This window comes from Zymoseptoria tritici, chromosome 8 (assembly GCF_000219625.1).
Source record: "Zymoseptoria tritici IPO323 chromosome 8, whole genome shotgun sequence".
Taxonomy (NCBI): domain Eukaryota; kingdom Fungi; phylum Ascomycota; class Dothideomycetes; order Mycosphaerellales; family Mycosphaerellaceae; genus Zymoseptoria; species Zymoseptoria tritici.
Window position 1 is genome coordinate 1,909,541 of NC_018211.1, and position 22,945 is coordinate 1,932,485.

Genomic DNA, 22,945 nt, shown 5'->3' on the forward strand with positions numbered 1-22,945 from the left:
CTATTGTGTGCTTCCACTTTTTCCTTCGATGCCTTCTTTTGGGCCAAGAATTGGCTCGTCGGCGCTGCGCTCAGCTGTCAGGCCATACGTCTGCCCGTCATGCCTCGTTCAAACAGCCGCGGCGCGAAAACAGCAGCATCGTCAATTGAGCAATAGGAACACAACGAGCTCGCCGAGTACACACACATCTCGCGCTCTGCAATCGTCGCGAAGAAGAGCATCGGAACTACGAGCTAGAACACGCCAACCGAATACACCGCGCCATTTCTCGCATGCGACACCCAAGCTCCTCCCGAGTGGCAAAGCTGCATTGGCTTCACGCTCTGCCATCAACGCACCTTCTACCGTACCGACAGAGCTACGCGATCTACACCAGCAACTTTCATTACTAGAAGAAAAGGCGAGCTCATACGTCGACCTCTCCAGACTAAAGCTCGCTCTGCGGAGTCTAGAAAGTGAGGACCCGATTGTGAGGATTGCTTTCGTTGGACTAGGCGAGAAAGGATACCAGGCTGCACGGAAGCTGGTACGGATACTATGTGCAGATGCACTGGGCGAAGAGGCGGAATGGGAGCGGAATCTTTTGCAGGCCAACAAAGATGGGGGAAGCTTGCTATTACGATATGGAGAGGACAATGGACAGCTGGGAGCAAGAAGTGGAGCGGTGGAGGAGATGCAGATCCCCTCGCTGTTCTTGAAGAAGTGGAATCTGGAAATTCTGATCAATGGACTGAATCCTGCTGCGACGACCGGTTCTGAAGAGAGTGGATTGGAAGACAGCTTGCTTGTGCCGACCCTTACGATACCCGGAGCTGGACGAGTCGGATTTGTGCGATTTCCCGTGCACAAGACTGTGGTGGTCGCCGAGGGTGTAAGCGGAGCATTGGAGCTTGGTCGGCTACCTAGCTTTGGAGACGGAACGATGGTGCACGCGGCCCTGAACCTGCCTTTACGACTCACTGCCGCAGTTGAAGACGCGAGCACCATGGACATCGATCTCGCTGATCACGCCTTGGCACTTTTCCGCGCCAGCAATTCCAACGGAGCTCAGTTCAGCTCCGAATGGCAGGCGAGCCGTGTAGGCAGCGTATCGTCATGGATAGCGGCCGCAGCAGACCCTTCGAAGGGCACGAATGGCGTAAAATCAGCGGTGGGAGACTTGGTGTCCGGAGTTCTTGCTCGAACAACGGACAGCATTTCAGCCGCCGAGTCAATTGCACGTTCTTTGTCTACTTCTCTAACAGTCCCTGAGATGAGGCGAGCCGACCTCCAACAAGCCATTACAGCTTGGTCGGAGAAGTCTCATCGGGATTTACAATATAATCTAGCCCATGCTCTCCTTTCGCCGACCTGGAGACGGACGGTGTGGTGGCGACTGTTCTGGCGTATCGACGAGGTATCCATATCCGCATCAGATGTGATGATTCGTGGCTGGCTGGTCGAGGCAGAACAAAATCTCGCGTGGCTGTCCGGCCGCGTGATCGAAGCTGGTCTAGCTACCGCTGCAGAGTTGAAAGCAGACAGCGAAAATAGCGCTGAGAGACTCACAGAGCTTCCCGAAGAAGGCCTTAGAGCAGAGACCGACGGCTTTAAGTCTCAGCGGGTTCCTCCCGAGGAGAAGGCAGCTGAGACTTCAACAGGTTTGGGAGCAGCTGTACTGAAGCGACCACCCCCGGTCTTCATCCCCATCTCTGCGCAAGATGGACGAAATGCCATCTTCGACCCGCCGTGGCCACAGACCATACACCTTGCCCGCGAGCAGACGCTCTACCGCGCAGTCCCAGCTCTACATCGTAAAGCACAGGTCCTCATGCTCTCATCGCTATCGACAATCGGTGGGTCAGGAGCTCTTGGCGCCTGGCTTTGGGTTGCATCAGGCGGCACAATGATCTACGAGGCGGGTGCTGTAGCAGCTCTGGGTCTGGTGTGGGGTCTGAGACGACTGCAGGGCAAGTGGAGTCAGGAAAGGAATGTGTTTGTGAATACTGTTGTGGAGAATGGTAGGACTGTTCTGGCTGATGTCGAGGCGAGGCTGAGGCGATTGGTCGAGACTGGTGGGCGGGTCAATGTCAAAGAGGATGAAACGAAAGAGTGGAATGCCGCGAGGCAGGGCGTGAGAAGTGTTGAGCAGGCTATGGCGAAGCTCGAGACACACAAGTGAATGCTGAACGCCAGTGAATACGACGCTGCCCACATGCCCTACATGCGAAGGATCGCAGATGCCAATCGGCTCCATTCACTGGCTTCGTCGATGAAAGCCGTCGTGAATGATGGTCTGGGCCATGATATACAGCCATTCCAAACCACAGTACAGACCATCCAAATTCATCTACACACCTCTCAATTCCCAATCCAGAGCAATTCAAAAGCCAAACAACATCCACAACTCAACAGAACAACACCACAAACACACGTTACCACCCACAACAATGTCCTACCACTTCCCCCGCATCCCCGGTAACGGCGCTCGGCCCCCCAACTGGGACTTCCCCAGCGCCGTCGACTTCACCGAGCGCCACTTCCACGAGGGTCTCCGCGATCAATACGGTCCCGGCTACCGCCACGATCCGGCCGCTCAATTCCAGTACTACGGCGGCTGGGATGGGTACGCGGGAAGAGCGGTGACTGATGACTGGCGGCAGCAGTTTATGGATATGCAGAGGGAGGGGAGGTATCAGATGCCGTATTATGGAGGGTTTTGGTGAGGAGCAGAATCCAGGGTGGAAGCGGCTGCCATGACATGGGACTAGGTGATGAAGAGCGTTTGTAGATAGCTGAGAAATGGCATGATCGAGGAGCGCACCATGCAGTTCCAGTACGAGCACGTGGAAGGGCCCAAAGCCATTAAGGGTTGGTCCGATGGAGCATCGTGGAGCCAGCCTCGTTGGTTGGCATCCCAGAGTCTTTCGTGGATGTCGTATGCCATCTTCAGATACCCGTCATTGTTCGGGTACCCATTGTCGGGTTGAATGTCCTTCGTAGCGGGAGTGAAGTGCACCTTCGTAAGCATGTCCTTTCTCGTTCCATTGTGATGCGACTTGTGCTGTGTTTGTATCTTGTTAACCACTTCGGAGATCATGGCGTTGAATTGAAGGACTTGTCTTTGTCGAGGAGCGGGTGGCCAGCTAAAGCCTGTGGTGGGCGGAGGGAGGTCTCCTAAGAGGATCACACATCCCTTGCACTCCCCCAACAGGTACTTGATGAAGGTTTCTAGTTCGACTCGAGTCTTGTTCAGGCCAGCATAGTCGTGGGGATCGAGGATCCTGAGGTCTGCGCTGCCCGCTGTGACGACGATCATGTTTGGCTTGTAGTTTCGAACAGCCTCGTTGCGTTTGAGTCGGAGATGTAAGTCTGAGATCGATGCGGCCACGTACCCTTCTATGTAGTCTGTTGGACTATCTCCACGGCTCTAGTAACGTTCAGTCAGAAATCGGCGATCGTGAATGCTTGCTCATCGTCGGACATACCTGAGAGCCGACAAATTCGACGCTGTTGTTCGCACTGATGAGCAGTTCGTTCAAAACTGGCCGATATGAATTGTGCTGGAGATCTTCGCCAATGCCGACAGCAATGTAATCTCCAACACACATGATCCTGAGCTCCTTGTGACCCAGTGGAGAGTTCGGACCTACAGCATATCGTAACCGACCCTTGAGCTCCTGAGTGGTGGCCTTGAAAGCACGATAACGTGGATGGAAGGTCTTCTCGATAGACTCGCCGCCCAGCGGCGAATGCGACATTGTGCTGGAGTCCAGTGCCCCAGAGGCTACGGCTTTGGACATAACCTGACCACTCGTTCCATCCTGAGGATATATCTCGCAGGTCTCTGGATCGAGTATCGGTGCTTGAAGGACTTGTTGACCATGCACATTCGACCGCTTTAACACAATTGTGGACTCATTCGTTGCATGATCCGGACTGCTGAGCAGATTGAAGAAGCAAGTCTCGTTATTTTTTCGATCCGGTTCAACCACACCCTCGCGGCAGAATCTATGGCCATTGTAGCGCTCATCCTGGTATACAAACTTCATGAAGCTCGGCGAAGCAGCACTGCGCTCACTTTCGAAATTTCCGTTGAACTCATCGATCCAGGATGCTATTGCTGCATTGAGTTCTTGTCCAAGGAGATTCAGGCGCTCTCGAACGCTGTTGGTGAGTCGTGGTCCGGCGCTTGGAAAGAACCAGGCGTCGTTGCACTGACTGGTCCACGAGTCGAAGAATGGCGGATATGCTGTCTGCTACACTGCTGTGTGATTGGGAGCCATCGTAACGGTGCCATTCTTGGTGTGTTTCATGATATCGCTGATGTTGTTAATCACATTGTCCCAGTTCTTCCACATGTCTTCGCTATACAGAGCGCTCGTTGTGCCGCATCGCAGTCGCCCCATCGATGCCACGGGTTGAAGATACATGCAATTAGCACGTTGTAGAACAGGACACTGGACCACGTGTATCAGCTTAATTATTGAACTGAGAGTCACCAGATACAACATACTCGTTGCCGCCAGTCGAGATCGTCACCAACGAAGTATTGCCATCAACCGACCGAAGCTGATTCTCAGACACCTGCACTGTCGTGCTTCCTGTACAGGATAGGAAGCTGTATTCGGGATCACCATAGCCCTTGCGGAATAAGCTTGACCGCTGGAGCTGCCGGGGATAAGCACCAAGTCTTCGAAAGCAGTCGCCTTCGTCTTCTGGTGCAGCTGTCCCGGTACCGGGGCCCGCGAGTGTAGCAATCGTCAGATCATGACGGAGACGTATGAATTCAGTCTGCCGTTACAGTCACCCAAGGCCAACCATTTCTTAAAAGTGCCATCCCCTGACTGCGGTGCATGATTGTATGCGAGGGCTATGCGGAGTATCAGTCTTGAGCTCGATTATTGTTCTGGGGTATTGATTTGCGTATCACGCACCACTCAGCGCGCAGAAAGACGGTACGGTCAGTCCGAACACTCGCATGGCTTTCCAACACCAGGCGAATACCTCTGCTTCATGGCATCGGTACTCGGCGAATGCAATACCGCTTGAACACTTTGGACTGGACTGTGATGTCCGAAGGATGGAACGTAGGTTGTCGGTAAAGATGTGTAGACTAAGAGCTGTTGCCTAAGGTAAGCCGGCACATATGTCCGTGCGGGACCATCGATTGCATCAAGATATTGATTGGCTCCCTTTCAAGTGTCGACATAGTCGTTCACTTCAGTAAGGTACCTATCTTACATCTAGTTCTATTTCTCTATTATCACACCATCACTCGGCTTTGATAGCATACTTGCTCTTCTCTCTCAACATTGGCCCCCACCGATGCAACGCATAGGGGATCGGCACTGCAGCAGCACTAATACAAGCCAAAATCGTCAAGGTATAATGCGTCCCCAAATTCTCATACATCGGCACACCAACCACCGTCATGCCTCCGGCCGCCAGATATCGCACCAACGCGACAAACGTCAAAGCGCTCGCAGCGTTCACTTCGTACGAGTCGATGATGTACATGTACGCACTTAAAAAGACAGAGATTATTCCCGCTCCGATCATGACGGAAGCCATGATCGGGCTCCAGATGGATATGCTGGGGTAGTCGGTCCAACCCATCCAGAAGAGGCCGATAGGGATCAAGGGGGCGCTCCACATGGCGAAGAGGAGGCGGGATTCTCGGTCTAGCTTCGTTCCTTGGCCTTCGTCGCCATCGCGTGCGAGCTGCTTGTTTGTCTTGCGGACCACGAATGGGACGGCGATGATTTGCAGCACGACTCCGATGAAGAGGCCGACAAAGATGATGTTGCTCAGTCCGGAATTGAGGCCATATGTCCTCTCGAAGATGTAGGTGTATCCGTCCAGGAAGGTGAACAAGACGATGTAGATGATCGTCAGATAGAGCGTGAAAGCCAGGACAATGGGCTCGATGGCGAGTATGAATGGTCGGCTGAAGTTTTTCTTCAGCACTTGCACTGTAGTCTGGCTTCCGAGTTCGGCTTCGGCTTTGAATCGATCGTCTCCGGTAAGTTGGCGGAAGTACTTTGCCTTCTTCTTCAAGATCATGGGCGCAAGCGTCTCTTCTTTGAGAGCCAGAACCAAGAATAAAACCAGTCCGGTCGCAATCAAGGTGATCCAGTCCGCCCATCTCCAGGACAAAACTCCAGTCACCGGGATATACGCCGCGATCACCGGCCCAAGAATTGGTCCTCCAAACCCGATGATCGCAAAAGCAGGAAACCCCCAAGTCTTCTCTTTCGCATTGAAAATGTCACTCAATGTCCCGCCCGCCACAGTCAAAGGCGCCGATCCACTCATTCCTGCCAGAAATCTAAACGCTATTTGTGCGCCGATGTTCGGTGACAATGCTGCCGCCATTTCCCATATCGCGAAAACGCTCAAAGCTCCTATGTAGACGAGATACCGACCAAAGAGCTCGGAAGCTGGAGATGCGATCAGAGCGCCCAGACCGAAGCCAATGAGGAAGATTCCGGTGCCTCCGAGCGCTTCTGTCACGGGTGCAACGTGAAACTCTTCTGCGGCGGGTACTTGTATGGCGGAGTCAATACTGGAGCCGGCCGTGACGACAAAGGCGATGAGGATAAGGAGGAATGTCGTTTTGAGGCGGTGGGCTATTGACCAGTTGTGGGGATTTTGGCCGTCGTCGTCGGAGTACCAGGAGACAACGTAGGTCTTGGAACCATCGTCGTTCCATTTGGTTGAAATTCCCGGTATTTGGCTGTAGCGATCCTCGTCTTTTGGCGTGTCGTTCCCTGCATGGCTGTCGCCGTCTTTCTCCTTGCTTTCATCTTTGTTGTCGTCGTCAGACGAATTGCTTTGGGCACGGCCAGAGTGATGCTCAATGGCTTTGATGCTTTCGAGTTGGCGACGAGCTTCGGCCTTGAGCAAGCGATTCTGGTATAGGATCCACATGGCAATCTCTCAATCGATGGAAAGCGTCTTATTCCTTGCAATGAGCGCGTTTGGTGTTATTGAAATCAGAGGATTCGCTTAGTGCATCCAGCTGTTTCGATAAAGAATTGGCAGCGGACACGATGCTTTTTCCAGTCGAAAAGTGAGCGAGCGACGAGCGTTGCAATGAGAGTCGATGGAGTGGTCCTGATCGATGCATTCTGCAATTTGAGAAGTTTTTGTTGATGACTGAGCAATCACAACTCCCGTCCATGAGATGGAGTGGTGACGTTCGACGTGAACCTTGGCACGTCATATGTCAAGTCTTACCTAAGTCAGGAGCCGCTCAGCATCCGTTGGAATGCCGTAGGGCAATAGGCGCCCAAAAGTGCGTTTTTGCGCTCATTTCTCGGCGATGCAGTGAAAGATAGCCTGTACGGCTGTGATCATCGGCTTCTGGGCATGACATGAGGTTGGAGTAGACATCCTAGAACCTTTAGCCCCAAAAGCTTAAATGTAGACGCATGCTGGGAGACTGATGAGAAGACCGTCAGATCTTTGTGGTCATACATACTAGGCATGCTCCATGCTCGCTTTCCCAAGTGGGTGTGTCAGCTCATCTGAGGCTGCACTTTTCACCATTCCCAGAACGCCGCGCTAATGTCAATATCAGTACACCTCAGATCGTAAGATCCTTCTCCAAAACAGCATTGATCAGACCCTGCCGCCCGCTCTCGACAATCCTAGTGGCGATCGTTTCGCCGACTTGCTCGGTCAACCTCTCCTTCAGCGCGTCGCCTTCAGGGTGGCCATTCGCATGAGCCGCTCCGACCGCATCCTGCTCCAATGTGGCCAGCGCCTGCATGATTGCTCCAACGACATACTCGGCCTGCTCGCTTTTCGATTCGTCTTTCAGCCCTCCACGGAGATGCTCGTCGTAGGATTTGAGGTTTGGTAAGATAAGTGAGCGTACGCCTGCTGCTCCTGCGATCATGGTGAGACCGAGGACAGCGCCGTAGTGTGTGCCGAATGGTTTGTGAGAGTCGAGGAAGTGCTTCAGGCACGAGCGGGCGATGCGAGGTTTCAGGGTCGATGAGCTGGAGCCGTATTTTCGCGCGATGCCAGAGAGAATGCTACTCGCGTAGTCACGAAGCGAGAAGTGCACAGTAGTCCCGTCGGCGGAGACAGATCCAAGATGCTTGCCGACCACGCAGGTGAGGACTGAGGGTATGATGGACGGCACGTAGGGCGCGATGAAGAGGCTCCGATTCTCCAGTAGCGCATTGATGAGCTGCAGGCTCTGTGTAAGGATGAAGAGAGATTTGAGGTTGTGCGTAATTTTGTCTGCCACAAATTGGATGAAGTAGGGGACGAGTTGGTGGATGCCAGGATCTGTTTGTAGTGATGCGAGAGCAGCTGTGCGGTATTCCTCGTTGAGCTCGTCCAGGATCGCCGAGCATATTCTTTCGAAGTAGAGCTGAAGTTCTTTCGACAAGACGTGCTTGACCAGAGGCTTGACGGCCACGTTGTCGTTGCCGCTGACAGCTGCGAGGGTGTTTGCGCCTTGTCCTTTCGCGGCCAGCTCCTGGTTCCTCTGATCTGCTTGTGTTGGATTTTGTGGTATGCTGGGTTGTACACCTTCCACCGCCAGCCAGTGCGCAGTGAAGCTGATTTCACGTGGAACCTTCGGTAGCGGCGCATTGATGAGCTTCTCGAAATCCACCTCCTCGTCTTCCACGTAGAACAACGGCTGGCCAGGACCTATTGATGCCTCGCCAAATCGCAGCGGCCGTGTCGACTCGTATCCATACAATGGCTCTACCTCCAGTAGCCGTAGCGCTTGTGAAATGTCTTGTGTTGTGAGTGTTGTCCGCTTCGCATGGCGCATGAACTTCAGCGCTTCCTCCAGAACCTGACTGATTCGGTATTCCACGTCTCTTGCTAGGTGCTCTGCCACATCGCGGTTGAGTGAAGCGATGCCGACGGACTCTGCCACGTCTGTGACATTCTCGGGATTCCAGACTGACATAGCGCGGTCGTGTATCGATTGCGCGCCGAGCGACTTCGGATTTGATGTTTGGTAAGGTCGCCAATGCCGGACGTGGTGAGGGCTCGAAGGGAGCTTCCAGACAGGTTATCAAGCACCTGGCGCTCGAATTCCGCATGCGCCGTTGTTCAGTAATTCCAGGCGACGCAATGTCATGTGTGTAGACGAACAGCTCGTGAAAGTCAACGAAGTGAGGGACGGCATATGGTCAGAAGTCGTGGTAGCAAAGTGAGGGACGGCAGATGGTCAGAAGTCGCGGTAGCGCCCGACACCACTCTTCCAGTCTCAGTGTTTCGACATTCACGCTGCCTTAGCGTGTCACCAAACACGATATGAACGCCATGAGATTGAGTATCTATGTCCAGTAAACCACCTTGTTTCTCGCTGATCCTTACTTGACGGTCAGGTCGGAAAGAAGCCCGACTACGAGACGACAACGACAGAGGAAAAGTACTATGAAGAACAGACAAGGTCGCTGCACACTAATACATCCAGTCGATGCTGCTCTGGTCCGAAGGACGCCCTAAAAGTGGATGCTCTTGGACCGCGCAAGCCAAGTGACATGTACATATGTAGGGCGTATGATTTGCTAATCACGAAAATCTGCTCTTACATCATATACTCAACCATGGTCCAACATCAAGCCTAAGTGTCCCGACCCAGAAAGTCCCGAATTGGACATCAAAACTCTTCTAGAGGGAACAGCAGGGTGAAGTTCTCTACAACATCGCACTGACGATGGCCACAACCACAGCACAACGCACCGTCACCTCGGACAGCATCGAGCTGGCGGACCAACTCTCAGTGTCTCACTCTCGACAAACATCAACGGGGAGCAACGTAGCCTTTCCTTCTCACTCGCAAAGTGCCCTGCCGCCCACCGATGAAGGCTACCTGGCATACATCGCCCTCGCCGGTGCCTTCGTCAATAACGCTCTGATCTGGGGGTTTGCTCTATCATTCGGAGTCCTGCAAGAGCATTACACGAACAATCCTCCTTTCAATGCTGCGCCTGGCGGTATCGCCGCCATCGGAACGACATGTACTGGACTCATGTACCTCACCATGCCGGTCTTCCTCTCCGCATTCCAACGCTGGCCATGGACGAGGAAGTATTCGATGTGGACTGGCGTGCCGGTCTCGGCCATTGCGCTAGTTGGTGCATCGTTTGCACAGACAATACCGCAGCTATTGGTATGCCAGGGCATCTTGTACGGCTTGGCTGGCAATGCGTTGGTGATGCCAACGATCAACTTCATCAATGAGTGGTGGATAAGGAGAAGAGGTTTTGCCATCGGCGTGGCAATTGCTGGCGATGGCTTTGGAGGTGTGGTCATGCCGCTGATACTACAGGCGTTATTGGAAAGAGTTGGGTTTCGCTGGGTGAGCATTATTCGACACGAGGGCTTTGAACTGAGCTAACATACTGCAGACACTTCGAATCGTTGCCACCATAATTGTGACGCTGTCTCTGCCGTTACTGTTCCTGATGAAGCCTCGTCTTCCCATCTCTGCAACCTACGTCTCCCCTCGCGTGGACCTTTCCTTCTTACAGAGTCGCCTATTCTGGATCTTCCAACTGTTCAACACGATTCAGGCTTTAGGCTACTTTCTACCAGTGAACTACCTGCCATCGATTGCAGAGGAGCTCGGACTTAGCCCTACTCTTGGTTCGCTCACGGTCCTGCTGGTGAACCTGGGTATGATCTTCGGCTGCCTCGCCGTAGGCAGTCTGGTCGACCGCTTCGATGTGACGACTGTCCTCCTCGGAGTCAGCACAATTTCAGGATTCACGGTCTTTGCTATCCTAGGGCTGAGCATAGTCACGGCACCATTATTCATCTTTAGCATCATGTACGGCTTGACGGCCGGTACTTACTCCACACACTGGGGAGGCATGATCAGAGAGCTGCAAAAGAAGCACGACGGAACCGACGCCAACCTTGTCTTTGGATTGTTTGCGCTTGGAAGAGGCGTCGGTTCGATCATCAGTGGCCCGCTCAGCGAATCTCTGGTTGCGAGTGGAAAGATCTGGCACGATTCTGCGACATCGACGTACGTGAGTGAGTATGGACCGATCGTCATCTTCTCGGGGTGTACGGCATGTGCTGGCGGTCTTGGTTGGTTCGTTCGAAAGGCTGGCTTTATCTGAGCAAACCACGAGAGCAATCGTCGCCGGAACACTTTGCGGGACCGCTCTTCCAGTTTTCAACTTCCGCATACGATCGCGTTTCAGTCAGAAGCAAAGTAGACATGGACAATCTCTGGCCCAGGACCATCAATCGGTCGTCATCTCCTCCTGGACAAATCCTGACTCAACCTGCAGAGCAACAGGCAGATGCCACCAACTCGAACCCATCATCATCAGCCGTCCACCGTGCTCTTGAACTGCCAGAGATCCTCAGCCATATTCTGCTCCAGCTCGACGAGCCCGGACTCACTGAATCTCAATTCAGTACCGCCATCGAAGATCTCTTCATCTTCCAACGGGTGAGCAGAAACTGGAATGCCGTCATTCAAGACACTCTGAAGCTGCGACGTATCATGCTACTGGAGTACGATGAAGAAACCTCCTCCGATCGTCCGTACGGAGCGCGATACTTGCTCGATCCGGACACCCCGGCGCTCAATCTCCACCCGATGCTGCCTTGCATCCGCATGGAAGAAGAGAAGTGGTCTGCATACCGGATGCGAACGGAGAAGCAACTCATTTTCACCATGGATCGGTATCCGGTAGGACCCCTGGAGGAGCACCATACAGGACGCTGGTTGTCAACTTGCATTAAGTGCACGAGCGACGGGCGGCTGCCGCAGCATTTTGGCCATGAGGATACTCTTGAGGACAGCAAGGTGCTGCCACGCAGGTATTTCTCGTCAATCAACGCATCGTGGCGGCGCATGAAACTCTTCAGTCGGCCGAAAGCTCTGAGCGTCGAGATATATCTGACTTTGCAGCAGGATCTCCGTGGCACGCCGTTGTGCGGTATCTCGTTCGGGATCGGTCCTGGACAAGGGGTTCTAGGGCATCTGTATGATAGACTTGAGTCTGTGCTCCTGCGGGATTTGGAAGATTACGAAAGGGCTCAGCTTGACCACTTCGAGGCGCAGGATGCGTTTTCTACAGCACTTGAAGACATTGAGCATATGGATGCGCCTGGTGCTGAGCTTCGACGGATGCGCGAAGCTCATACGGAGTGGGGTGAGTGTCATTTTGAGTCTGGTGATTGTGCCTTCTGTGCCGCAATCGATTGGTAGAGGCCGAGGCGGGTGCGGGATATGAGGCAGACGAACGGCGGAAGCAAAGATCATTTCAATTGACATCCTTTCACAGTGCCATCAGTCTCGTGCCCTCTTCGCTCCCAAAGGATCAGAGGCTGTGATTGATGCCCGTATTGTCGTGATCATCGCCGCTTGACACGAAACCACCATTGCTTCGGCGTTGTCATCTCGATGGACGCCCAGGACGGCGGAAGTGATTACGGCCAACTTTTCCCGACAAATTGGACTTACCTGCAACAAACTCCCGTCCCGTGGAGTCTAGATGGCGCGCTAAACTGCTAGCTCATTCACATGCACGCCACTAAAACGCCGCTCAGCTTTCCCGGCCATATTGGCACAGATGGATGTTGCTGACTTTGATCTTACCACAGCCTTATGCAGTCTGAGAAACGAAGAATGCAATGTCTCATGGACGTTGCCTGCGGCCGACGTGGGCGATTGTCATTAGATCAACGAGATGCTGCAAGACTGAACTGCATCGGCTAAGCTTGGGGCTACCGCCATGTGGCGGCCATGTTGCCAGCTGAGAATGCGCGCTACAGTATGCCGACGGGAGGTGCTTCAGCTGGTGGCAATTCACATAAAACCTCCGGTTTCCCCTCGTCTCTCCGACCAGCATCGTCGACCTTCACTATGCGGTGCCACAAAATGATCAAGAGCTTGCTTGTGGCCTTGTCTCTGGGCTATGGCACGATCGCGGCCTCAGTGCCTCGCCCTGACGGGTGCAAGTTCGTCAAGAATGTGCTTGCCATCAACTCGAAACAAGCTCCGTGTGCGACAACCTATTGCTCTTCTCTCCTGGCCATCAAGACACGAACAGCGACTCCCACTGTTTCCGTAAGTGCAAGTCATTTGAGGCGTGCTCTCTTGCTGACGTAGGCAGACGACCATGAGCACAACGATACAGCAGATCACAGCCGCACCAACCGTACTCACGATCACAGCACCAGCTCAGACGTCAATCGTGGTGAATACACTGACGACCACGATCGTGCAGACTGTGATCGCAACAACGTCAACTGCATCATCAACGACCGTGGTCACTACGACTCTAACATCAGGCTCAACGTAGGTGCCTCCATCATCGACTCAGATGATCGGACTCTTGCTCACAAGCTCAACAGTACCGTCACGACCAATGTCTGCGACCCTCCATCCTCGAAACGAGACGTGCAGGTCGAAGCCCGCGGTGTCAAGGCTACGAAGCCTCCAATGTGGAGGAGCATTGCGGATACATACATCTCTGCCGCATGCTCCTGTCTGTCTCTGACAACGCCAACCGTCACCGCGAAGCCCGCAGTCACTTCTACATCCACCACGACGACGACAGCCATCCTTACGGTATGTTGTCGGATCTCAATGGCCCGCAGTCGTGCGCTATTTGGCTGACGAGCCACTCCAGATTACGAGCAGCACAACTACAACGCCGACTATTTTCATCACTGCCACATCGTTTCTCAGCGTAGCCACAGTAGTAACCAGCACGACCACCACGGGCGTAAGTCAACTCGCCCTGTATCACTTCTATGACCATCAGCTAAAGCTTCTGAGGCAGTACGTTACGACGTCGACCACCACAGTCACCGTGCCATCCAACTCGATCGTCCCAAACAACCTCTGCGCCGTAACTGCTACCACTGGCACATTCATTATAAGCGATCCTAGTGCCTCGTTCTGTCGAGCGGGAAACTTGCCGAACCTTCAGAACCTCCCTTGTGGGGGTGGCAATTACGCCTTCTACACCACAGTGCAGCGAAATGGAGTCCTATATCTGGCAAACATTCGCGACGGCCCCAGCTACGAAATCGGCTCGATCGCACTGTACGTCAAAGACGGCATCAACGGAGGTCAGGCTCTGTACGGAAACGTCGAAGACGTGCAACAGAACGGCTATTTTCAGCCGCCGTGTACGTTCCCGCCATGCCGTTTCTGCAACCCGAGCATCTCGTATCTGCAATGCTATAATGCTGCCGGCCACCCGTTCACTGCCGCGTTGAGGTCAAGCGATGGGACACTCGTCCTGTATACTGGCACTCCTGATTATCAAGTGGGCGCTACCGACGTCTTCGCGGATTTCACTAAATACGGGTAGACTGGTGGACCAACTGGCATCTCAGAAAGAGTTGTCATTGCCGAACCTGCTCTGAAAACACCTTCAGCCTTCGACACTCGTAGATAGACTACCGATATGCACAGGCCTTGACTTTCATTTTGATTGAGCCCGCTATCTCTGTTGCGATATCAGGTCTGTAACAGGAGTGTTCGCTGTTCGGGTGGCTTTTATATTGGCAATCACTTCACTCGACCGGCCGATTACAGAAGACGGGATTCCATCATGTCAACCCTCGTTCGTGGCATTATAACCAATCGTAAGCACTCCCGCACCAGCCTCGACAGCTGGATCAACCAACGCAGTCAAGACTCTTCCATCAACAGCAGAAGTCAATGTCTCCAGCACATCACCCCAGGAATTGTAGACTCGCCCCACGACCTGACCTTCAGTCACATCGTACATGGTAGTCACATCCAGTTCAACCCAGCCAGAGTGCGATACCGTCACATCCGAGAAGTTGTTGGCGATGTAAGTGTTGGAAAGATCAGGAGTCGGAGTCTCGCCAGTGGTCATTTGCAAATCGTCCATCAGGCGAAAGACAAAGTCGACAGCTCTTGAGATGAGCGTTCCGTTCCAGTTATTTGCTGGTCCGATCTCCATTGTGATGGCTGGGATCCCTCTTTCGACGAAGGAGGTCTCGATGGTGCCACTTTGGCCAGGGTCGATTTTGATCATGTCTGGCTGGGCGAGCTCGGCGATTCTCTGCACGCCTTCTAATGCGTAGTCGGCGTAGACCCAGAGAGGGCCAATTGAGCCTGTTGATAGAGTGTCTGTTCTCAAAGTCAGCTACAATTTCTACAGAATCTGGAAGTAATCCACGTACGGAGGTCAACTGCAATGTCCACGTTCGACGTATTGCCCCAGATATTGTTCCATATAGCAGCAGTATACGACATGGGTAGGCTGCCTCCTTCGGCAATGCTCATCCCAGGAAAGTTCCGATTAAGATCCGTGAGGAAGCCATTAGATGAGCTCGTATAGAAGTATCGCTGATTCATAAGGTTGCCGTTAGGATTCTGCGTAGGCAGTCCAATGACTGTGCCATTGAAGTCTCCCGATGCCACCGTCTCGTTGAGCCTGGCGAATACTTTCTGCACCACCGCCACAGGATTCAGCTCGTCGCCGTGAATCGAGGCAGAGAGTGAGAACTTCCGACCAGTCTCGAGTGACTCTTCCGATCCGCGAGCCACGAAGATGGGGAGAAAGTATGGCAATCCGCCTTGACCGGACGCGGGCGATAGCCAGAATCGGGAGATTTGGTTCGCGGGCACATCGTTGATGTCCAGAGAGGCAATGACCGGATAGCCTTGAAGCGTGTCTCCGGTGTAGATCGTCTTAGCATAGCTGAATGCCGCAAACGCGACCAGGGCGAATGTAGACTGTGATGGAAGCTTCATGATGCGTACTTATGGCGGGAGACTTGTGCTTTCCGTGATCTTGGCCGGCAGAGAACCATTTAATACTTCGGGCAAGGAGGCCTGTCTTGCCCTAATGGCCGAAGGAGCGTCATGGTATATCTCGCCAAGCTGATAGCATTCGTGAACTTCACCCGAACTGGAAGCCGGTAAGAGAGGCCAAGGCGGCTAGGGAGTCTTGTTGGTCGTCGAAATCTGTCGGAACCGGCCATCATCGACAGCGATGCATTGCCATCGGACCTGTATAGTGTCGGCGGTGGAAGTTCTCCCCGTGACGAGTCCTTGCTCCTAAGATGAAAAGAAGGAAGAAGAACCTGGAAGTAAAAGGAAGTTCGAAAGAATGGACTTCACCAGGATTAATCAAAATTTGATGACATTCATGGATGCCAATTGGAAGTTCCGTCAACAACAGGCGTTCTTCCAGGTTCCCTTCGCGAGACTCCGTCGCTCCCACGTCGACCGACTTTGCTCCGTCTCTTTATCAGGTCATATTTACATGAGAAGAACAAATGTGTTTCGATTCTGCCGGCAATGTCGTTGTCGATGACACACCCGCCGTGCTGACCTGCTCTGGACGACCCTGCCCGGATCGTCGACAGCAGGGATGTGAATAGCATGACTCGACAAGGACTTCCTGGATTCGTCCACGATGCTCGAGCCCTTAATCTCGAACAGGGTAGACTATATGCACCGGATGCGACGGATGTCCATCTTCTCTTCGCTGGGGTAGACACCATCCTTCGCCTCGAGCAACACCGTAGTCGACTTTTTCAAGATGGCCTTCCGAATCGTCTTTGCAGCATTCCTTGCTGCCGTCGAAGCAGCACGGTACGGAGACAATCGCGATGCCGTACGACTTGATCCTCCTCAAGTTGAAGCCAGCTTCCCGGCGCCAAATATGACACTTCTTTCTCCTGCGTTTCTACAGACGAACTCCGTCCCAGCGGGCTTTTCCAACGGTACCGAGGGTCCGACGCCTCAAGCAGTGTTGGAGCAGTATGTTCAAGATCTGGCGGGCAGAAATCCTTGGATGCATTACATGCCCGCGGACTATACTTCGGAGGAAGGCCGAATGTTCCCATACGTCTACCTCTCGACTCAATCCGGCAATGCGACCAGCGCCAGCTACAGCCAGAAAGTAAGAATATGGATTCAAGGCGGAGTCCACGGCAATGAGCCAGCGGGTGATCAAGCAGTGCTCGCACTCCTCGGCAAGATGGACGCCAATCAGACCTGGACCGCATCTGTTCTCGACAAGGCAGACATCATGGTCCTCCCTCGTTACAATCCCGATGGGGTTCATTACTTCCAACGAGTCCTCGCCTCCGGCTTCGACCCGAATCGAGACCACATCAAACTCGCCAGGCAACAAACAAGGGACATTAAGCAGACATTCTCAGCCTTTGCTCCGCACGTAGCTGTCGATATGCATGAATTCAAAGCATCGGCTCGATACGGCGGTCTCTACAACCCAGGCGTAGACGCCATGATCGCCGCCGCGAAGAACCTCAACATCGAATCCAGCATCCGCGAGATGTCGGAAAAGCTATTCGTGCCGGCGATTGGAGCCACTCTCGAGTCTAGAGGTCTTCGCTGGGGACCGTACGCTACTGCCAAAGAAAGTTTCAATACTAGCTCGAGGATCGTCTACGAAGAAGCAGATTCATTTCCTAGGATCGGCCGCAACGCCATGGGCCTGTCCCAGTGCATCGCGTACTTATTCGAATGTCGTGGGCTCGGCATCGCCAACCAAGAGTTCGCCCGCCGAACATACACCGGCTTGAGCTTGCTCGAGGGCACCATCCAAACCGCAGTCGATAACGCAGACAACGTGATACGAACAGTCGAGTCCGGCATCCAAACCTTCATTAACAGCAATGACCCCATCGTAGTTATGGACACTACGAAAAAGTCCCAGCGAAACTTCACCATGGTCGAATACGAATCCGGCAAAATCGTCCAAGTCGAAACGGATTTCTACTCCACCACCCCGACGACCACGAACCGCACCGCCACTCGTCCAGAAGCATACATCATCCCCCGCGCGTGGGCCGATCTCGTCACTCGACTTCGAATCTCCGGTGTGGAAGTCGAGACTTTACCCGACACCTTCAGCGGGACGGCAGAGGCATACAACATCACCGCCTCAGTACTCGGGAGGTCGTACTTTGAAGGTGTGGTGAGAGCATATGTCACCGCGGAGCCGAAGAACGTTACGATCGAGTTGCCGGCTGGGAGTTTCAGGGTTAGTACGAGGCAGAAGAATGCGGCACTGGCGATGGTGGCGCTGGAGCCGGAGGGGCCGGATAGTTATGTTACATTTGGGATTGTACCGGTGGAGGTGGGGGATGAGTATCCAATTTATCGCTCGTTCTCTTGATGTGGTGGATGTGTTGGGTCGTGTTCAGATACACCATTGTCTATTGGCCACATACAGTCGCCACACCTGCAGCATTGCCCGGATTGAATTCACATGCTGGATTCACCAAAACGTGTTGTGCACATCGCGAAGCCATAGAGAGCCGTGATTCCGCACATGTACTGCTCCATCAATCGTAGATCGCCATCGTCAGCATGCACACGCGTGGGCCGTGATCGCGTCCAGTGTATTGCATTCGTGGTGGTATGCATCTCCTCGGCACCGCACACTGGATACTATGGTGCATTAAAAACTCCCTCTGATGCTGCTGTGTCGATGAAGCAGATCCCAGCAACGCCATTGCTTCTGTCGTTCCGACCAGAAGAGTTCATCATTGCACATCAGGCAGCCTTACTGCAATATCACCGCTTTGCGTGATATACCGCACCCACGGCAGTGAAGGGTATTGCAGCTAGAAAAATAGGTTAGCTCGAGATTCACAACAAACATATAGTTCAAGACGACTCACCTTCGGCTCAATAATCTTCAAATATCGCACCTGAATCCCACTCGTCGTGAAATACGGAATCTCAAACTTGACCTGAATCGGCCTCTTCCCCTTCCCCGCACCGCCCACGCCACCCATGCTACCTCCGAACCCTCCCATCATTCCACCACCGCGCTCTTCGTCGCCTTTGACAGAAGGTAAGCTGAGCTCAGCACGCATGAGGAATTCTTTCTGTCCGCCGAACTGTTTGATCTTCCAGACGATGGAGGAGGTTTCGGGCGCGTAGTGCACGCTGCCGATGTTGGTGCGGAAACGGGGGGTGTCGGCGTCGTCGGGGACGGGGATGGAGATTTCGACGTTGTTGGCTGTGCTGCGGCGTTTGAATTGTGCTTTTGCCTGGGAAAGGTCAGTCAAGTGTGTGAATCGAGCGGGAGTGTTTCGACTCACCTTGAGCATGTACTCGATTCTGCTCCCTGAGTGGCTCTCCACTATACACTCCACCCAGATCAACGGCTTCACCTGTGTGTTCAGTCGGTATGACATGAGCTCGAATTCTCCGTCCGGCGGGATGAACGAGATCGTTCGGTCGTTCTCGAACCGTGATAATCGCACGCATTGGTGGAATTTGACGTCCTCCATTTCCACTGCCTTTCCTCTTGTCGCTCGCCCAGTGGTCTCGAACATGACTTTGTCGTTCAAGCCTAGTCTTAACTCCGGCATACCCGACAAGTAACACTTCATTTTGACAGCACCCAAGATCTCCGACCGCAACACATTCCCTGTACTGCTGACCAGCAAATTGAGGCTTTCCACCACATCCAAAAACACCTCGTTCTTCCGGTACCGAATACCTTCACTTCGCCATGACACAGCATTCGTGACTGCAATCGGTACCGACGCCTTGACCTCCAATTTGTGCGACTCTTGCGTGATGTATTCCTGTAAGATCTTGCTCTCTGTCGTTTGCGGGTATCCAAAGTCCATCATCTCATCCAGCAATTCGTAAATCACCACAAAGTTGTCCCGGATCGACTCCTCCTCCAATTCCTTGAAGTACTCCGTGAACACCTCCACCACTCGATGTAGGAAGAGGAGAATTTCCGAAGCATTGCTGTTGCGTTTTGTCAAGGCGAGGAGGTAGAGGTTGTTGTGTCGGATGTAGAGGTAGTTGATGCCTTCGTCGGAGAAGCAGGGTGGGACGGAGGAGGATTCTTCTTCGGCTTCGGAGAGGAGGATTGGGAACTTTTCCACGCTGGACATGGGGATGTCTCCGCGGTAGTTGCGGGCTAGGAGCGTCTTGCCCTTGAGGTCGAGGAAGAAGAGGGCGGAGGCCATGGTTGTGGTGGTAAGGGGTTGTGGGCCGGACGCCCTTTATATGTGGTGGTCTGATCGAGAACGCAAGTAATGCCAGGTGATCTCAGTCCAGCCGTTGCGCGTATGTCCTTCGTGAGTATCGGTATTTGTGATGTTGTTGACCTTGCTGTCCGTCAACGTGGAGTGAGGTTCGGGGGTCCGAGCAACAGATCGTCCGCCAAGCTTTGGTGCCATCCATCTTGAATGCGACTTCATGCGATCAATGCAGCGACACATCCACGACTATGGCATCACGATTAACACCTCGGGCGCCTTCAATGGCGGCTCTATCAGCATTGGACTCAGCTCTTACCGGTTTGCGCATCTCTGGAGCTTCTACTGCTGCCCTCGGCCGACGACACGCCTCCCATCAGGCTCAAGGACGTGCGAACGGCGCAAAAGATGGAGCAGGAAAGCGACTAGGAGCGAAGAAAGCTGGAGGAGAATACGTCGTACCTGGAAACATCCTATACAAGCAAAGAGGCACACTGTGGTTCCCTGGCGATAACTGCATAATGGTAAACTCAATGCTGCAACGTCCAGTCTTTCAGGACCTAACACAATCACCAGGGCCGCGACCACACCATTCACGCCGGAGCACCAGGCTACGTCCGCTACTACCGCGATCCCGCCCGTCACCCCAAACGTAAATACATCGGCGTTGTGTTCCAACGAGAACAGACGCTCCCCCAACCACACAACGCCGCTCGCCGAAGACTCCTAGGCCGACTCGCCTACGAAGCTCCAACCCCACCCGCAGAATCCTGGAGCGAGATCTCCGAGAACGACCTTACTCATCCTCCGCGCACACCGAACGACGCCGCCTTCTCCGCGACACAGATCCACCAGCAACCGAACGATGTTCGAGATGTGACGATCAAGCGAGGCGCAAAGGGGGATACTCATGATGTGGTGCTACATATGCGCGGAAGAGGACAGTATAGACAGAGCAATTGGGAGATTGGAAGGGCGGCGGAGCATAGTGCTGCGGCGCAGAATGTGAGGAAGTATGAGAGGGGGAATCGGTGGTTGGCGTGGCGGAAGGCCAATGCGAGGAAATTGGCGAATGCGGAGAGGAGGAATATGGCGAGAAAGGGAGCGAAGAAGGCGAAGAAATGAGAGGTGTAGGGGTATGTAAGAGCTTGAGGATTGTACAGATCATGGCAGACTGCTAGGTCCATCCGCGTGTGACTTGTCACGTTTCGCCCAACTGCTCGAGCAGGCCGCCCTCCCTGGAAGTCTCTTACAAAAGTCCCCCCGAATGGTAATCTGGACGTCAACGGACCACCTGATGGTCCTTCCCGCTGATACGCTGCCACTTGTAACAATGAACCGGAGAGACGGGCCTCGCAGGCGGGCTGCTTTCCATTGGACTGGCGGAGAACAGATACTGACTCACGTGCAAGAGATGCATGTTCTTTCGTTTCGACAAACAATCAATAGCCAACCAAGCTACGCCACGCGTGACAGAATTCCGGCGTTATTGAGCGCTGGACGAGCGAGGTCTTTTGCCACCACATTCCTTGCCTCTTGGGTGGGAAGTGGACTGGGTTCTCTTCGGGAGGTCTCTCGTGGGGGCTAACATCTGTTTCAGGGGACTTCTCCTACGCATTCAGCTTGATGGAGATTCCGGACCATCTGTCACGATGCTGTGAGGCACGCCTCACTATATTGCTATCCTGCGGACATGCCGGTAACGCAGGCTTCAATCTGGGCTTTACAAACGTGCCCCTTGGCGAGGGCTCGAACTCGGACACCATCAACACATCACACTCAAAATCAACAAATGTGGAACGACGAACATTGCAATCCCGTCTTCCACAGGCCCCCAAAACCCCTTCTCAACTAACGAAACGAACAAAAGAGCAAAAGAGCAAAAGAAACTCTTACCATCACAACGAGTCCAGAAACCCTTTCCAAATCGTTATATTACTACAAGCCCTATTCTTAAATAGCGGCCAAATGGGCGGGTTTGCTTGATTGGTTGGAGGTGAAAGGATTTCCAATATATCTGTTTGCTTTCTGGACTGCTTCCCGCTCCCGTGCTTCCCTTTTCTCGCTCTCTCAGCGTCTTCGTAGCACGCGTGGCGTGAACTCTGGCCATCACGACAAAACACCAAAATGGAACGAAAGCAACATATCCAAACAGTACCTTCAAAACACCCGACAAAACAGCGCAAGAAACTCTCGTAAGTCCAGAAATCCTCATGGCCGCAGAAAACAACTGTGCCGCCGCACCTTTCCGGATAGAGAGTTGCAAGTGCGCTGACTTGATGGACATAGACGAGAGTTTCGATGGAGATGATGAATCGGCACCAATTCTTTGAGCTACAGGCATACTCACTGCCCGTGGCATCTTGAAGCACACACTCGCCATACGAGCAAAGAAAGACTCTCACCAAGTCTTCCTCTTCCTCATTCTACGCATTACTCGAAGCACGACCCACCACTTTCCTTTGCCTCCGACTCCATTGCTCTCCAAATCTCGCCATGCACCTCCACCTCCTACCCATGCTCACCCTCTTCTTCGCTGCCACCCTGGCCTGCGGCTCCTGGTGCGTCTGTCAAGGCGCCGACGGACGCGACCAATGCGCCACCCTCGTCAAAGGCTGGGGCCAATACGACCGCGCGGGCTATTGCGACGACCGCAATACGGCGGAACAATCACTGCGGGACCCGACAAGGGCAAAGTAAGTCAAAATGTACCAGACCTGCAGGAACCTCAATGCCAACAGGTCTGGAGCCTCGTTGTCTGTGGAATTCGGCTGATTCGTACGCGAAAACAAGGCGTGTCGCGTGTGGAAGGCGTGGTGTGAGGCCCACAAGACTACCATTCATGACGGACAGCTCGAGAGATGTGTCGATAATGACAAATGGGATCATTCCGAGTTCCGTTGGTCGAAGTATAATAATTGCCCGAAGAATTTTGATTGCCCGCCGGTGGAAGGGTGATGGGCTTGAATGAAGAGCGGATGGGGGT

General features: G+C 53.4%; 10 protein-coding genes across 10 annotated transcripts; 4 read left to right on the plus strand and 6 right to left on the minus strand.

The window, feature by feature from the left end:
- Window positions 1–28: 28 nt before the first annotated feature.
- MYCGRDRAFT_75102 (uncharacterized protein) lies at window positions 29–2,161 on the plus strand (the record flags this gene model as incomplete). The annotated part of the gene is made up of 2 exons (XM_003850104.1): window positions 29–1,477; window positions 1,595–2,161. 2 exons carry the CDS (start codon window positions 29–31, stop codon window positions 2,159–2,161), a joined length of 2,016 nt encoding a protein of 671 aa, XP_003850152.1.
- A 2,140-nt stretch (window positions 2,162–4,301) lies between these two features.
- On the minus strand, window positions 4,302–5,013 carry MYCGRDRAFT_101077 (uncharacterized protein; the record flags this gene model as incomplete). Its single annotated transcript, XM_003850210.1, has 3 exons — window positions 4,302–4,439; window positions 4,496–4,852; window positions 4,917–5,013. The coding sequence occupies 2 exons, from the start codon at window positions 4,960–4,962 to the stop codon at window positions 4,743–4,745; spliced, it is 156 nt and encodes a 51-aa protein (XP_003850258.1).
- Window positions 5,014–5,265: 252 nt separating this feature from the next.
- Window positions 5,266–6,678, minus strand: MYCGRDRAFT_22571 (uncharacterized protein; the record flags this gene model as incomplete). Its single annotated transcript, XM_003850209.1, has 1 exon — window positions 5,266–6,678. A coding segment is annotated over one exon (1,413 nt), but the record flags the coding sequence as incomplete, so codon positions are not given.
- An 892-nt stretch (window positions 6,679–7,570) lies between these two features.
- Window positions 7,571–9,052, minus strand: MYCGRDRAFT_75105 (uncharacterized protein; the record flags this gene model as incomplete). The annotated part of the gene is made up of 1 exon (XM_003850208.1): window positions 7,571–9,052. The coding sequence occupies one exon, from the start codon at window positions 8,918–8,920 to the stop codon at window positions 7,571–7,573; it is 1,350 nt and encodes a 449-aa protein (XP_003850256.1).
- Window positions 9,053–9,589: 537 nt separating this feature from the next.
- Window positions 9,590–11,090, plus strand: MYCGRDRAFT_101079 (uncharacterized protein; the record flags this gene model as incomplete). Its single annotated transcript, XM_003850105.1, has 2 exons — window positions 9,590–10,321; window positions 10,371–11,090. 2 exons carry the CDS (start codon window positions 9,677–9,679, stop codon window positions 11,088–11,090), a joined length of 1,365 nt encoding a protein of 454 aa, XP_003850153.1.
- A 710-nt stretch (window positions 11,091–11,800) lies between these two features.
- MYCGRDRAFT_101080 (uncharacterized protein) lies at window positions 11,801–12,271 on the minus strand (the record flags this gene model as incomplete). The annotated part of the gene is made up of 1 exon (XM_003850207.1): window positions 11,801–12,271. The coding sequence occupies one exon, from the start codon at window positions 12,257–12,259 to the stop codon at window positions 11,957–11,959; it is 303 nt and encodes a 100-aa protein (XP_003850255.1).
- A 2,284-nt stretch (window positions 12,272–14,555) lies between these two features.
- On the minus strand, window positions 14,556–16,004 carry DAC (deacylase-like protein; the record flags this gene model as incomplete). Its single annotated transcript, XM_003850206.1, has 2 exons — window positions 14,556–15,100; window positions 15,154–16,004. The coding sequence occupies 2 exons, from the start codon at window positions 15,725–15,727 to the stop codon at window positions 14,556–14,558; spliced, it is 1,119 nt and encodes a 372-aa protein (XP_003850254.1).
- Window positions 16,005–16,520: 516 nt separating this feature from the next.
- Window positions 16,521–18,125, plus strand: MYCGRDRAFT_46025 (uncharacterized protein; the record flags this gene model as incomplete). The annotated part of the gene is made up of 1 exon (XM_003850106.1): window positions 16,521–18,125. One exon carries the CDS (start codon window positions 16,521–16,523, stop codon window positions 18,123–18,125), a length of 1,605 nt encoding a protein of 534 aa, XP_003850154.1.
- A 370-nt stretch (window positions 18,126–18,495) lies between these two features.
- MYCGRDRAFT_75112 (uncharacterized protein) lies at window positions 18,496–20,037 on the minus strand (the record flags this gene model as incomplete). Its single annotated transcript, XM_003850205.1, has 3 exons — window positions 18,496–18,576; window positions 18,634–19,008; window positions 19,060–20,037. The coding sequence occupies 3 exons, from the start codon at window positions 19,945–19,947 to the stop codon at window positions 18,496–18,498; spliced, it is 1,344 nt and encodes a 447-aa protein (XP_003850253.1).
- Window positions 20,038–20,230: 193 nt separating this feature from the next.
- MYCGRDRAFT_75116 (uncharacterized protein) lies at window positions 20,231–21,084 on the plus strand (the record flags this gene model as incomplete). Its single annotated transcript, XM_003850107.1, has 2 exons — window positions 20,231–20,483; window positions 20,536–21,084. 2 exons carry the CDS (start codon window positions 20,244–20,246, stop codon window positions 21,082–21,084), a joined length of 789 nt encoding a protein of 262 aa, XP_003850155.1.
- Window positions 21,085–22,945: the final 1,861 nt, after the last annotated feature.